This window comes from Clytia hemisphaerica, unplaced genomic scaffold (assembly GCF_902728285.1).
Source record: "Clytia hemisphaerica strain Z4C2 unplaced genomic scaffold, Clytia hemisphaerica genome assembly, whole genome shotgun sequence".
NCBI lineage: Eukaryota > Metazoa > Cnidaria > Hydrozoa > Leptothecata > Clytiidae > Clytia > Clytia hemisphaerica.
Window position 1 is genome coordinate 36957 of NW_027103768.1, and position 15729 is coordinate 52685.

Genomic DNA, 15729 nt, shown 5'->3' on the forward strand with positions numbered 1-15729 from the left:
GATTTTTTATAGCGACAACAAAAGAAACCTATTTACTCAACATAAACTCCCTTAAGGGCAAGAGACCTGGTATATGACGAGCCCTTTTTCCATTGTTTTCAAGAAGCTGTTTTTCCATCTCTTTACATTCCTCTGATCCAAAGCGCTATCTCTACTTGGTAGTTGGTGCTTTCTTATTTGACTTTTCAAAGAGAGTTGAATTGCAATCAAAATCAGGAGCGTGTCGAATAGTTAGAAGCTTCCTAATCAAATTAAAAAAAAGTAAATACCAGATCATAGCCGACTCAACCGAGACTCCATTGGTTCGAATAAGAATCGGTAAAAACATTTTTGGTCTCATTAATAGCCTAAGCTCTTCGGAAAAGACTTTTTGAGGTAATCCTAATTCAAATAAAAAATTCAAATTTGACCTTTGGGCTTAAAACTCCGAGAATGAAATTCAATTTTGACCACAATTGGAAATTATTAAAAACTGAATCGAATTTTCACGACTCAAATACAATAAAACTCAGCGTAAAATTTGACATTGACGAGTACAGGAACTTAAGTTTCGCAATGACACTCGATCAGAGAGAATAAAAATCCATTGTTGAAGGAGGATATTTGAAGCGTGTGATTTTCCACCTACGAAGGACTTCCTCTTTCTTCATTCATCGAAAGGTTCCTTGTTGTTTGTTTTCATTGGAAGATTTATGATAAGTTGCATGAGTGGGTAGGTTTGTGTTTGAAGGACGTGACAATATTCATGTTCACTCGCAATTATCTTTCAATAATAAGTACATTCCAAGGTGTACTTAGAAAGAGTGTACTTTCAATTTCAATTATGGTTTGGCAGCCATAATGCGTTGTCCAACTATTAGACAAGTCAAGACTCCAATATTTAATTGGAGTAAATCATTACATGGGACCAAAGTACATGTCGTCATTTGGTAAGCTAATGGTAGATGTTACCATACTAACCAACCTTCTTTTTCGTTGAGCGTAAGGACTTGTAGTTACACAACCCACTTAATTGTTGATGGTACAATTTGTGATATGCGATCATCTCTTAACAAGATATTCACAGAAAAATCCATTTGTGATCTTATCAAAAACAGATGATTCGAAATTTTGTCGAGCTCTTGATCTAACAGATATACTTCCGAAATGAAAGTGACAAAGTCTTTTTTTCCGATGTAGACAAATTTGAGCTAAATCTAAATATTCTTACGGGAAACGCTACCATTACATAGTGCTTCTTTTTCGGGGGTGTGTAAGGAGAGCCCTGGATATCCAAATGAGGCGCGGGGGGAGTTGGGTTCAAGGTAATAAGTGACACGGTATTGCTTTCTTTTATGTCCGGTATTTCGGTATTTGGGAAAAAGTGTACAGAATTTCGGTTTTCAAAACGCTTCCAGTGGTGGTAAATTGACTGAAATTTGAATGAGTGAGTCACGGTATTTCTAGACTGTCAAAGGATAAATTTCAAAAAGCCGCTTGCAGGTTAATAATTTTGTCATGGATAATAAAAGAGGAGTCATTTTAAACCAAAGGGGTGAATATTTCCTAAGAAATAGCAACTCTAAAGAGTCTTCGTTTATTAGTTTATGATGACCGGGGAGTCATTATTTAGGGGAGTTAAGTTTTTCTGTGGCATCGGGAATGACTATTTCAGTTGATAAACTATAAAGAAAATATTTATCTGCCAAACCTCAGCAGTAGCCGTCTTGTTGGGGAGTTGTAAGATACGAGAGGTGAAAGAGTTTGCTGTTGACGTACTAAATGTCGCAGAAGATATTTTTTTGCAAATTCACATTTTCAAGGTATAATTTCTAACAGGGTCATATCAAGGCATATTTTTAAGATCTTACTTTTGTTTGTTCATTTCAGTGTGCTGTCCGTTTGACCTGTTTATGAATTTTGTTGACTTCACCACTGCTGACGTCAATTTTCTATTGGAGAAAAACAAATTTTTTAAGTGATTAGAAGCAACTTAAAACGACTTTCTCAATGTTCACTAATCCTTGATCTTAAAATCTTATTATAAATCTTCACGGTATTTGAGGGAAATTTAAATCTGGGGCAACGAACAAAATTATTTGTTTGACCTAGGTAGAGGCATGATAGCTATTTGCCATTCAACCAATTCTTTGAGAACGAATATAAAGCTGGTTCAAGGGATGACTCCTCTTGAACAGGAAGTCTAGAACTGACGTCAAAATTCTTAACTTAATTAGAACCAATCAAGAACTATTAAAGATACATTCTATAAAACGCCTTTATTGGAAAGAAACATAAATGAAAATTACCCCAAAACATATTGTTCAATAAAAGAACATGAATCAGCAAAATTACAGAGAAATATTTTGGAACAACATTCAGATATTGTTACATCAACTGGAAAATTCGAAGAATTACAAAAGAAAAAAGACGAATCGAAAAGAATTCACGTTTGAGGAAAGAAGATGAAAAAGACCGAAGGTAGGCGTGAAGGAAAGCGAATAATGACAACCAGTCCGTCAAACGTCAATTCATTCGGAGTACGTGTCTTTAGCCACTTGCAACCAATTATCAAAAACCATTAAAAATGTTAATTATGATCATATCGCAAAAATTAAAAGTTTCTATTTGGAATCAGCATGGTATCGTTTTCGTAATTTCAATCAATGGAAGAATCATCAGAAGATGGAAAGGAAAGATATAAGTTGATGAAAAGCCGCTTGATTTGCATTAATGACCATCTCTTAATTGTTTGACGCAACACGCTGATTCCTGAACTCTTTAAAATGGATTTAATGGGAAGTTATGAAAGTCAGCAGATTGTATAGGAAGAAAACTGAAACGATATCCATTCTAGTCATACCTATTTTGTTGCTGATAAAACTCTGAAATAAATTCCGGGAACAACGCAGTCAACTAAAATGTTGAAGAGAGAATATTTTGCTTTCACTCAAAAGAAGAAGTTGGGGCCGGGAAATTTCACAGTGCAACATACTGGAAACAGAAACAAAAAGTCGGAAGGAACATATCGGGTTTTATGGAGTTTTCGCTCTTTCAGAATGCCCCATTAAAGGAGGATAAAACTATTTTCTCTTCTTAACTTTAAAATCTAATTAATCAAGCTCAAGATTAACGCCCGGGAAGGCGCTTGATTTGCGAGGTGGCAGGGTTTGTTCAAGCCAAAGTTAAAAAATCTACCTTTAGAGAAAAAATCTATCCCATTTTCCCTAATTTTCAATACAATTTACGCCAATTTATGACATTTTGAGGGAATCCATTCTTGATATATCGTAATTTTAGAACCCTTTCAGAGACTCAATTGCTAATTTATGTTTTTTTAGCCCTTTCGAGGGTAAAAAAAGAGACCCTTGTGGCCCGTTCATACATCTATTTTGTCTATGTACACCCCCCCCTCGGGATTGACGCAATGCCTCTGTGTCCGGAAAAATAGGAAACAGGATTTATTTAAATGACCTTGATAGTCGTCTTTGCTTTAGTGAAAAGCCTGTTTGATGACCTTGGGAATCGACGACAGTATCTATTGATTGAACGAAGAATTTCGCCCTTTCTGTAAACCATTCTAAATCTTTGTGAGAAAAATGACTTGCTGGAACACGAAGGCTTAACTTTATTTTAAAAAATGAAGGGATTGTTTGATGAGAAAATTTGAGTTGGTCAACCAAATAATGAGGCGGATAATTGGGATGGAGGATATTTTTAGGACTGACATCAAACAACACCGCACAAGTAATGAACTGTTCAAATTACGTCTCCTTAGTTTAATAACATTAATTTGTCGTTACTTAACCCTCATTAATACATGCAAATCAATGACAACTGATCACAATCACAGCCTGTTTGAAAAAAAACCCTTCAATTATTATTCTCCAGGGCGCTCACAAAGAGTCGGGCATTCGAATCAATTTCATTTTCACTTTTGAAAATTTATTCGATAAATTCTAAAAAATATAAAAATTGAATAAATACAAATTTTTCTTTTACAATATTTATAAAATAATCTGCTTCTTTATTTACAGAATGGATAAAATACAAATAAAATTACATGAAGATAAATAGCTTTGATTGAAACAGAACACGGGGATGACGCTTTATTATAAAGATAAATTAGATTTTCTTTGCTCGCAATAATTTTCCAATCTTTGATATCAATTTGCACTTATTTTTGCAGATCTTCTTCGCTTCGAAACAGATGGACTTTTCTGAGAAACCTCTCGCAATAGTGAAACATTGGTCCAAATTGATTCTGCAGTTGGTCACACATTTCCTTTTCTTGCCCTTTGAAGGTCGTGCATCTACATGCGATAGCGCCACAAGTATCACCATGAAAACCAACAAGCAAAGTCCTGAAAAAGAAGTGCGGAAACACTAAGAATGAAGCTCAACCCCAAAAACGCCAATACTTCCATTGAAATGTTTTGAAGAAAAAAGTATCCACTAAAAAAAAACAACGTAAGATTTCGATTGAAATAACAAGCGATGATGCTTACCTTTGGTTCGAAACATTTTTCTTCACGAGGTTTGAAAAGAAAGATTGAATGGTTCTTCTTGCAACTTGTTTCTGAAGTGAGAAAGAGAAATAATTCGATGATGAGAGAACGTTGTGTTTATATAGATGGAAACAAACACGAAACAAGGAAAACGGACTTGATTGGAGAATAATGATTTCCAATAGAAATACGCATGTATGTAATTACCTTGTGACAAATGAAAACCACACCACAATGTGTTTGATGAAGTAGTGAATGAATACTTAAAATTTTACTTATCAATGATGTTAATGGAGAGAAGAGACGATGAGAAGTGATGCCAGAAGAATATTGATCACCCCTTTTATACTGCTTGATCATTGTTGTTGTTTTTGTTTACGTAATTACTACATCTTAGAAGATGATATCATTACCCCCTGATAAGCTGTCTACCCATTGAAGATTAAGATGTAAAAGTGGAGAATTTCAAGGGGGTTCTCGGTGATGCTAGATAAGCATATTAATGTTTCATCAAAAAACGTGATAATTGAAAACAATAAAATTCTTGTTTAGCGTTTTTAGGTAATTGAACAGCTATTTACTTATCTTACTATAATCACTTAAATTAACTTAACATCTAATCATCACCAGTAATCAACGCATTAAGGAAGGAAGAAAAGTTTGCGCCTAGAGAGGAGCCAGCAAAATTAACATCCCTTCAAAAGAGATGAATCAAAATGTCTGCAACAGATGGTGGCTTAACATGAGTAAGGGAAGAGAGAGAAAGGGAATCCCATCACCTTAGTCGTTCACAACAGATTTTATCAGGATAAGTTTGTATGATTTGAGATAAAATCATTAAAAGTCTCGAGCATCAAAAGAAATCAAAAAAAGTACAAGTTAAGGCCGAGAGAGATTCAACTTCATGATAACAGTTAATTGGAAATGGTGTTGTGACGTTGTCGAAATTAATTGTTTGATGAGATACGGAAATGCCCAAGACCGTTAGAATGATCAAAAGTCGCCCCTTCTTTCCGTTGTTTAGGGTTATTCAATAACGACTGCAATTCATTTCCGACCTAATTTGATTCATGATACAGAAATAGGGATTGGGAAATCGTTTGGCAAACTGCGAGAGCCGATTTGTTTCACAAGAGATATGGCAAAGGATTAATATTATCATGAAAGTGATATCTGATCAGATAATCAGTGATCAAAATTCTTGATGTGCCTCAGGCTTTCTTAAGCTTAACCCACGTAATTACAGGGCAATAAATTAACGGGAAGATCGAACAAAAATTTTCTACATACCTGAAGTAGAAAGTTTTTGAAAAATTTCGATTTTTCATTTTTTATATTATATTTTCTGTTTTTCCTGTAAATAAAAACAAAGAAGATTAAAATGATAATATAAGAGAGACAGGAAAAGACAAAATGTTGAAGTGAGAGAACTATGATAAAGGTGTTGCAGGTATGAAGGACTTGAAATTTGTACAGTATATTTTCACTTTATAAAATAAAAGTTACAAAATAAAAAAAATGATTGGATTTCTATGTGACTAATAAATAAATACATTTCAAAGAGGACTTGACGTGACAGAATAAAACAAACCTTAAAGATTGCTTAGTGTATAAAGAGCTTTAAAAAATCTGTTAAATTAAAGGATGAAAAAAGAATCGATCTACAATATACAAAATAGATATTTGTAAAAATTTATTAAAAATTAAATTCGGAAAGCGGGACACCACAAAAAGAAATCTATAACATTTTCTGCAAGATGGGCATGATCTGGTCGAATCGAGGTCGTTTTGTGGGGTCAGCATTCCAACAAAGTGATATCAACTTGCTTAGTTGCGGTGGCATCCCCGGTTGTAAAGGTGGACGACATCCTTCCGTCGCGATCTAAAAATCGAAAAAGAGACAATTTTATCATATTTTCACAAAGCGATTAGAAAATAATTTTCAAATGGTCCTGAGGGTGTTGTAGAAGCGGAAATACTTCAAAAGAACATTCAATTACACAGCAAGCAATTATCAACTTTTTCTCTATAAAATATTGTTGAAGAAAACAGTTAATAATCTATCGTCTCTCACTGCTGACTCACTATGTGTGTTTTCGATTTGATAAAAGTAAAAACCGAAGATATGAGAATGAAATGATGGCTGGCAGTAGTAATAGTGGTGTAGAAAAAGCAACAAACGACAAATTTGAATTAGAGGAACATGACGACAAAGGGTGGACGCCTTTGCATTATGCAGCATACGAAGGCTTCTTCAAAACCGTCAACCGACTGGTCGAAAACAAACCGTCACGATTAGAGGTAAAAACTCAAGATGAAATGAAAGTGACGCCATTATGGTTGGCTTTTGCAGAGGGACACATAGAGACAGTGGGCGTTTTGTTGATGTATAATACAGACATTACAGTGGTGGATGTGGATGAAAATGATATCATCGACATCGCATTCATTAATCACCAGAACAAACTTCTTCTCTACATCATCAACAACAATTATGAGCACCTTTATGAAATGGTATGGCAACGTTTGTTCGAGTACATTTCCACTGATAATTTGAACGAAAACCTGAAGATGGTTTCTTTACAGATCTTTGTTGAAATGACTTCAAAAAGTTCTGGATGCGATAAAGAAAACGTAGATACTCTTTTCAAGCAAACCATACAACTTTACAAAGCAGAATTAGTCGAAGACAAACCTGAAATGGAACTGATGTTGACGCAATTGATCGAAAAGACATTAATCAAAAACGAGCAGGAGACGTACACAGTGCTAAGCAAAGCCAACATCATTGATATCTTAGCTGAACGATTGGAGAACCTCAAAGAAAGAGAAATCTCGACAACCATTCTCACCATACTAAAATGCTGTCAAAGGTTTGCAGAGGATTTTTCCAATAAAATGAGGGAACGGAACAATTTTTTCCGCATAATCAAGTTCATGGAAATGACGACAGACGAGTATTTCTTAATTTCTTCCTTCGAAATCATCCTGAAATCTCTGAAGGGTAATGAAACAATGCAATCGTTCTTTGATCAAAACAACCGTTTGCTGAACATCGTTGTTGACACGTTAAAGAAAACTGAAAATCAAGAGCTTCAAATCGTTTCCTTGAAAACTCTTCGCTTTTACATTTACGAGAGTAGTTCGATTCAGATGAAACTAATTTCGATAAAAATTTTCGATATTTTGCAGCCATGCATGCACACAAAAGGTACTCTAAAAGAAGTTTGCAAAGTGATCTACACAAGCACACTGAAGAACAAACAACTGCAACTTTATTTCATGGAGAGTGGTTCCATCGCAGAGTTGTTGAAGCAAATGAAAAAGATGAAGAAAGACGAATCGCAAGAATGGATCATGAGGGCTTTGTGGTCCATCGCTGGTGGGGAGCACCGACAAACCATGATCGTGGCTAAAAGTCTTCCCATGCAATACATCGTCAACCTCACCACAAGCAATTCGTCCACTGTTCTACAATACTATGGTGGTGAATTCTTCAATGTGCTTCTAAGGATGGCCAGTTACACACTCTCCGATGAGGTGGGCTCAAACATATTTTTACACTTGTTGAATTCTAGTTTGAAATCGTTCTTAATGGCAGACGAAATGTTGACCAGTGCCTTGAAAACCATGCAAAAATTGTGTATACGTAGTGCGAACATTCCCAACAAAACTATACAGAAGATCGCGCTGGAGAAGAATAGTATCAACATTATTTTGCAAGTAGCAATCAAGTCGGAGAAACCGGTAATTGAACTGGAGGTGTACCAAACGATTGCTTGCTTACTTTTCGAGAATAAAGATGGCATCCGAATAATGAAGAAGTTTGGTAGCTTTCCACCTAGTGCAGTAATGAGATATCTTTCACATACACAGCCATCTATCCGATTCAAGGCATGTGAAATCTTAACTCAATTTCTCTTGGATAAAGAATACAAAGCTATCAGAAACTTCAAATTACCCATCCATTTCTTCAATAATATTGAAGATTCGAAAATGAAAGTGGACTCAGCATTTCAGATGATAGTTTTGAAAGACCATATCCTGAATACATCGCCAACATACACAATAATGGAAGGTCTGCAATTACTGTTCGACCTGCTCCACCACCAGGACGGAGATATCATGGCGACAGCAGCTGACCATGTGGCCAGCATCTCTCTTTATTGTCATGGTATGAGAGCCGCGTTCACCGAAGCGAATTTTTTAGACATTTTGTGCTCCTTGATGGAGAATGAAGATGACATGGTGAAAACGGCTTCTGCTGTCGCCATAGCAAGTATAGCTAAATATTTCAAAGCTGAAATCGTTTTGCTGAAAATATGTCGACAGCAAAGAGGATTATTTGATGAAATTGAAAGCTGGTCGAAGCTCACCAAACTTCCTGCGCACTTTGTGGAAAGATGGAAGCATTGCTCCTCTCTCAATACAGCAAAATAACCTTACCTTCATTCCACATTCCATGGGTGATAGTGACGAGTAAGGAACTTCTCGTGTCGCTAATTCCCACATGACAATCGCAAAACTCCACATATCAGCTGAACGTTGTTCAACTGATGCCGGATTCAGTCGTAACACTGAAAATAAGATGTTCAAAATAAGTTTTGTTTCTTTTGTTTTCAAAATCTTAAGAAAGAAACATTTGTACAATCTGGTACAATTAATACCAAGGTCTTTTTCAAAAAATGGAAGAAGTGTCTCTAAAAAGCAGTGAAAACCACAAGAAATGTGCAATATGAACTAAAATACTGAAATGCATTACTTTCAGGAGACATCCAGTTGGGTGCTTGTACTTTTGTAGTGTCTTGGAAGGAATATCGAACGTCAGGCATACTGATTCGTGCCGTCAAGTCTTCGTCAACCTGTCGAAATAAATTTCATGACAAAGTTTAAAGTTGAATTTAATGTTGTGCATATATCTTAGATTTTCTAATGATTTGTAAATATTCGTAGTAATAAAACTTCGTATACCATTATGTGAAAACTGTTGAGATGATATTTTTGGATGAGTGGTTCTAAACTGTGAAAGTATGCCATCCCCTTTGCAATGTCGAAAGCAAATTTGATAATTTGTGCCTGGTCCAACATAATACCTGAATAAATAGAAAACACCCAAAGAATAAAATCTTTGATCTAAGTTTTGTAAACATATTGGAGAGGTGTGGTGAATATGAAGTAGATACCTGATCCTTCGTGCAAGACGTCGTATAAAGAACCATACGGCATGAACTGACTGATGACCATAAGGTTGGGTTGCTTAGTTACTGCATTGATCACTGGCAAAATATTCGGGTGGGAAAATATCCTGCAAAACAAATAGACCAATGAAATATTAGAAACAATTAAGAAATTTGGCATTTGAAGCATGTAATAACAAGCGATACTTTTATGGACCTACCTCGTTATGCATTTAACACATATGTAATTGATATCTACGTGAGCATGACCGTTATCAAACAATCATTCAGAACACAAATAGTGACAATCGATTAAAATTAGTCGTTTGTTTCTTATAAAAAAACGTTTAGAAACCAAAATTTCATGCTCAAACACAAATATTCTTTCATATTCAAGACTTCGCGAGCAAAAAGAACATCTATCTCATCAATAATTTGAGTAATTTGGCTAAGAACAAGAAAAAAAAGATCCAATAGTTCAGAAAGTCCAAAAACCCTTGAAATTTACCACAAAAAATTTTCCCGAAAATCAAGCTCTGTCACATTCGTTTATAGTTATGCATCTTTGTGCAAAAATTCATAAAGAGTGAAAGAGCCAATCTCGAGAAAAGCTGGTAACTAACAAACGCACAAACACACGCACGCAGGAACGAACATGGGTAATTTATAGGACCTCCACCGGGGTAGGTCCAAAAATTAAAAATTACCTAAGACGGGGGTATTCTTCATTAAAGTGAAGATCCAATCGCTTGTGTATTCCATATATTTTCAACTTCTTCGCAACAATTGGCGCATTGTTCCAAACACCTTTGAAAAGCTAAATGAAAATTAACTCCAAAAAATTACAAAACGGTCACATTTGGACGCAAAATTTACAAATCGCTAAAATATGCATGTCATAATACTCAAGATAGCATTGTCTCGTCTCTTCCCGATTGTTTTCAATTCTTATAAGAGAGTGATTTACCTCTCCACTGACACTTTCACTGATGCGTTCCATCAGGTGGATCTCATTGATGTCTATACCAGTGCTTCCTCCTCTCAACGTCGAATAATCATAATCTAAATACAAACATTTATCATCCAAATTGTTGATCAAATCCTTTTTTTTTACAGTGAAGTAATTTCTGTTGATACCAATTTAGAGAAAACCTGAAAAATGTTTTCAAAAATAGTTGAAACAAGAACACTTACTGCTATTTTGAAGACCTTTTGGTTCTGAAAAGAAAAAGATGGAAAAAAATTAAATTCAAATTAAGTTTAGAATTAAACAAGTGATACTTTTATGTACCTATCCAGTTAGTCATCAGAAAACATTATTAAATTTAAAATAAACGAGAAAAACTAATGAGAAAATCTTAGGAAAATCAAGAAAAAACACTTTTTCTGATCTGGCTGACTGGAAAAGCTTAGGCTCCATCACCAATCAACTATTCACGAAATATTTGCTTACCTTCAAAAGGTTTCCTTTCTAATTTTTGTCCTCCTTGTTTCGCTTTATCTGTAACAAAAAATTAAATTATTCTAAAGATCGGTATCTTTTTAGATACTGTAGGCTTTAAAAAAGCCTCGATTTTAAATTCAATTAACCAGAAATCCCAGTCAAAAAATTCATAAATATTCGGACCACTGTTCTACCATCCTTATTTATAAATTTCTTGCATTTTAAAATGATTGTATCCACTTTTGAGTAGATCAATAGCCAATAGTTGGTATTCTCTTCAAAAAACTACTTCAATTTCATAGTAAGCAAAGGTATTAAGAAAATCTTTAGACCTCTTTAGATCTTTCCTACTGCCATACCAGAAAGGTTAAAAGACTTGGCTTAGAAAAATGCTTACACTCTAACCCCCACTTTTACTCTCTTGAAAACATTTCCCTTAACCATTTTAAACTATTGCTATAAAAAATAGAAAAATGTGGGGTTTTATTCCATATAACATCTCCTTATATATAATATTTGAAAATAATTCAACGAAAGAAAGTTCTGCTTACCCCTCAACAGATTTTTTACAAATTGAGTAGCTTTATCGAGGGGTGTTTCATCGTATCGGTTACACTGTGATACATGAGCTCCTTTATTTACCAGTTCCTTAAAAACAAACACATGTGACATAAATTTGTTGTCATGCTAGCTTATTGAGTGAAAAAAAAAGAAAAAAAACATACCACAGCTATTCCTTCCATGTTCCAAAAACAAGCATAATGCAATGGCGTATTTCCATGTTCATTCATTAAATTGACATTGGCTTTGTGTTGCAAAAGCTATCATTTAAAAATAGAAAATAATTTCATTGAAATAAAAAGCATTTCACATGAAACTTTGTAGTGAGAAATAAGATGTTCAGCTGTATTCAGGTGTATAATCTTTTTCAGAACAGATTATTTTAGGTTCTTTTTACCGAAACAGCATAAATAAAGTAAAACCCAATTACCTAAAGAATAGCCTTTGCCTATAAATAGCATATCATATACAGCCAATTATGATTTTTGTACATAAAAGAAAACCCAAAAATGACTTGCCTTGATTACAATGTCTTTATTACCATGAGCTGCAGCTAAATGTAAAGGTGTATCCCCTCCATCGTTTCTAGCACTATGACGTGCCCCTCTTGCCATCAACATTTCAAAAACAACCATTTGACCTTCTCTACATGCCCAATGCAAAGGTGTAAATCCATGATCATCACTAATATGAAATAATGTACGAGTTGGTCAGAATATAAGGATCAATTTATAACTTAGCTAACTTATGTCAATAATACAGAAATACAATATATACAGTACTTTGAAATTTTGTTTAATTTTTATATCAAGGGAAAATATTTCCTTTGCAATAATCAGAACACCATCTTTTTTGAGTTGGATAACAACAACAACACAACTTAAGCTATACATTTCTAAACAGGATCAGATAAAATTCAAAAGTACTTACCCTTCATTCAAATCATTCTCAATGTTTTCAAGAAAGGTTCGGACAAATTTAACATTTCCTTCTCTAGCAGCCGAAAAGATATCTTCCATGATTCAACTTTAAAATTTTAATAGCTAAAAAATAAAAAATAAAAAGTAAATTGGTAAGTCAGTACTTAGCTAGAAAAGTTTGGCAAAGATGGCTGCAGTAGAGCAAACTAACTTGACACTGCTTTCTACTTTTCTTACCTAATGCTAGCTTCATCATTTTGTTGTAGCAAAAATATGCAATTAAATCTTATCAATATAAACAATATACAAATTCCCATGTAGTAACTCTGTATACAAAAATAGTCACTTGATCAAAACACACACACAAACATTTTTGCAAATTCACAAAAATCACGAAAATTTTTGACATTAATAAAGTATGTTACAGACAAAACTTCATCCTTTTCAGAATAATGTTAATTGGCGTTTTAAAAACTGAACCACCCACTCACACCCCAAAACATCAAATATCTGAAATCCCTGATAATCAATGAACAACTGAATGAATAATAATTTTTCAACTTGTTCAAGATACTCAACCATTCATCACTGTTTCGTCAGCCATCTTTATTATTGCTACGGCTTGGAAAGTAACCTTGGGCCGTTTGTTTTGGTTTACAAAACAGACAAAGTGATAAAAAAGAAACATGGTAAGAAGGTAGCATCTGGCATGTAATGAAAAATCAATGTTTTTGGATTTGAATAAAACATCTACAACCTTTGACCCAGCCAGTCTTGTTTCCGAAAATCGGCCGGGTGAACTTATTTTTGAAAGTCACCCAGCTGCAAAAGAGAAATTTTTTTTCCATGTCAGAAAATTTTTTTTTTTTCAAACTGAATATTTTAGACAGCTAGGCTCAAAAAGAAAAACGTTTTCTCAAGAAAACACCAAAGTTTTGTAACAGAGTAAATAATATACAGCTAAGACAAACAAACGTTCTTAGATACTAGTATTGTCGATATTGTTACTAACATATTTTATCTTTTGTTCTTATAGAGTAGATTAAGAGAGAGGGCTTGGTCCCCAAAATATATTGTATAATATTTGTGACGTCAATTGTAAATATAAATGAAATAAATATAAATTCCAAAGAAAAAGATCAATGGGGGAGAAGACAACCACCTATATCCGCATACCGCCAGATAGGCTATTTTGCAGAAATTTTTCTTCTGACCCATTTACATGCGTAGAATCATTGTTACTTTAGCGTATATTGATTTTGGCTTTCAAGTTTTAATTAATTGTCTTGGGGAACTTGATTGAGGTAACTCTCATTCTTGTTGTTGCAAATAAATGACTGATATTGTTTTTACTGAAAGCTTGATTTCCTAGTGTGACTAACTGACAAATGATAGTAGTTCTGTTTTTTCAGTATAGCTTTTTCTAATCTTAGAATATTGAGGTTCCAGCCGCACGGTAGATAGGTAACAGCTGTGGAGTAATTAGTTATTCACAAAAAAGACAGTCGAATTCACCAAAACCAGTCAAGGATTATGCCCTAAATAAGAGATATACTCTATTTAAGAGAAAGTCTCTTAAGTAGGAGATTTCTTTCTCTTTAAACTAGGAGACTTTTCTTTCTTCGTTAATTTTTGGTCTTCTCATCATTTTGCGCAAGTTTTAAACTTCATAGATCGACTCAGCAGGTTTTTTTCTCCCTTCTAGCAAAATTTGGTTGAGTTCTGCTTTTGTTTCGTGGACCTAGGATGGTTAGGGCCAGACGGTGTCAATCGAACGAATCGAACGCCGAATCAATTGAACGCAATTGAACACAATTTTTCAAAAATTCAAAAAATACTTAATGCTGGAGATCGATCAGAAAATATCCACACTGATGGACAAACAAGTGAGGAAGGAAATACCACTACAATACCAGTATCCTCAACGAATGATGTCCCCTCAGAACACCAACTGGGGAATAAAACCGTCAATGATCAACCCGTCTCGCTAAATTCATTTTCAATTTTAAACGTTCAAGGACTTAAACCACAAACAGTTCAATCAACAGTACCATATATCAAAGACAAGTTGATTGAGAATAACTTTTTATTTATGATTTTAACAGAAACTTGGCTCAAAGACCATAATGATGCTGAGTTACACATAGAAGGCTATGAAATATTTCGGTCCGACAGAAAAAGACCAAAGTCACGATTTGGAAGATGTAGTGGTGGTGTCGCTATATACATGAGAGAAGATATTTCATCACACTTCAAACAGACCGTTACACACTCAAATGGCGTTATCGAAGTCATCTGTCTGAGTTCGACTACATTGGATATCCAAATATGGGGAATATACCGACAGCCAGACGACTCATCAAACGGAAATCCATCTAAGAATGAACAATTCAAACCAGTTATAGAGTTAATTAAATCAGAACTAGACAAAACTGAAGGAAAAACACCAGACATCTTCATAGCAGGTGATTTTAACCTGCCACACGCAAATTGGGACAGCAAGTGCTCAAACCCTGGGGCATCTACAGAGGAACAAAGAATGACTAGTGAAATATTCACTCTTATGAATGACCATAATCTGATTCAACACATTAGAGGAGCCACACACAAAGCAGGAAATACACTGGATTTAATGCTCACAAATAACCCTCTACTAATACACAGCTATGAATCAGCCCCATCACCAGATTACATATCCCATCACTCAATGATCAATGTTAAAATTCACTTTGATTTACACTCAAGTTTCCAAAAGGAGGATCCCTTTGTTGTGCGTAATGTATTTGATGAGTACAATTTTCATTCAAAAACAATAAACTGGGTATCAATCAAGGAAAAAATGAAGGATAAATTGTGGACAACCTCATGATCAACCGACAGCTGACCAATTGTCAACAATCACAGACTGGATCATAGACATAATTAAGGAATATGTACCAAAACGAAAACCAAACACTAAAAAATTTCAGAAGATACCACGCGAGCGAAAGATTTTTATTCAGAAAAAGAAAAAACATTTTTAGAAAATTTCCAAACCCAATGAAAAATGCAAAATCCAAACAAAAATTAATAGACATTGAAACTAAACTAAAGCTATCCTACGAATCAGAGAAGAAAAGCCAGGAAAGGAAGGCAACAGA

At 34.5% G+C, this 15729-nt stretch overlaps 2 protein-coding genes and 1 long non-coding RNA gene across 3 annotated transcripts; 1 reads left to right on the plus strand and 2 right to left on the minus strand.

Moving 5' to 3' along the window:
• Positions 1-4254: 4254 nt before the first annotated feature.
• Positions 4255-4785, minus strand: LOC136805701 (uncharacterized). Its single transcript, XR_010846437.1, has 3 exons — positions 4695-4785; positions 4488-4558; positions 4255-4343 (listed from the first exon to the last, which is right to left on the minus strand). It is a non-coding gene; the product is annotated as an uncharacterized lncRNA (long non-coding RNA).
• A 992-nt stretch (positions 4786-5777) lies between these two features.
• Positions 5778-12712, minus strand: LOC136805700 (integrin-linked protein kinase-like). The gene is made up of 13 exons (XM_067062237.1): positions 12600-12712; positions 12188-12353; positions 11834-11929; positions 11660-11756; positions 11118-11165; positions 10859-10882; positions 10632-10726; positions 10372-10481; positions 9671-9792; positions 9459-9580; positions 9250-9349; positions 8934-9064; positions 5778-6369 (listed from the first exon to the last, which is right to left on the minus strand). Exons 1-13 carry the CDS (start codon positions 12686-12688, stop codon positions 6226-6228), a joined length of 1344 nt encoding a protein of 447 aa, XP_066918338.1. The 5' UTR covers positions 12689-12712; the 3' UTR covers positions 5778-6225.
• On the plus strand, positions 6577-8940 carry LOC136805699 (ankyrin and armadillo repeat-containing protein-like). The gene has a single exon (XM_067062236.1). It carries the CDS (start codon positions 6624-6626, stop codon positions 8925-8927), a length of 2304 nt encoding a protein of 767 aa, XP_066918337.1. The 5' UTR covers positions 6577-6623; the 3' UTR covers positions 8928-8940.
• Positions 12713-15729: the final 3017 nt, after the last annotated feature.

Bases quoted from the DNA above. Each gene is read 5' to 3' on its own strand.
- LOC136805700 (XM_067062237.1), bottom strand. From the start codon at position 12,688: ATGGAAGATATCTTTTCGGCTGCTAGAGAAGGAAATGTTAAATTTGTC. The intron at 10,482-10,631 runs GTAAATCACTCT...ATTTTCATTTAG, and splicing joins GTGAAAGTGTCAGTGGAGAG to CTTTTCAAAGGTGTTTGGAA. The intron at 9,350-9,458 runs GTATACGAAGTT...TTATTTCGACAG, and splicing joins TCAACAGTTTTCACATAATG to GTTGACGAAGACTTGACGGC.
- LOC136805699 (XM_067062236.1), top strand. From the start codon at position 6,624: ATGATGGCTGGCAGTAGTAATAGTGGTGTAGAAAAAGCAACAAACGAC.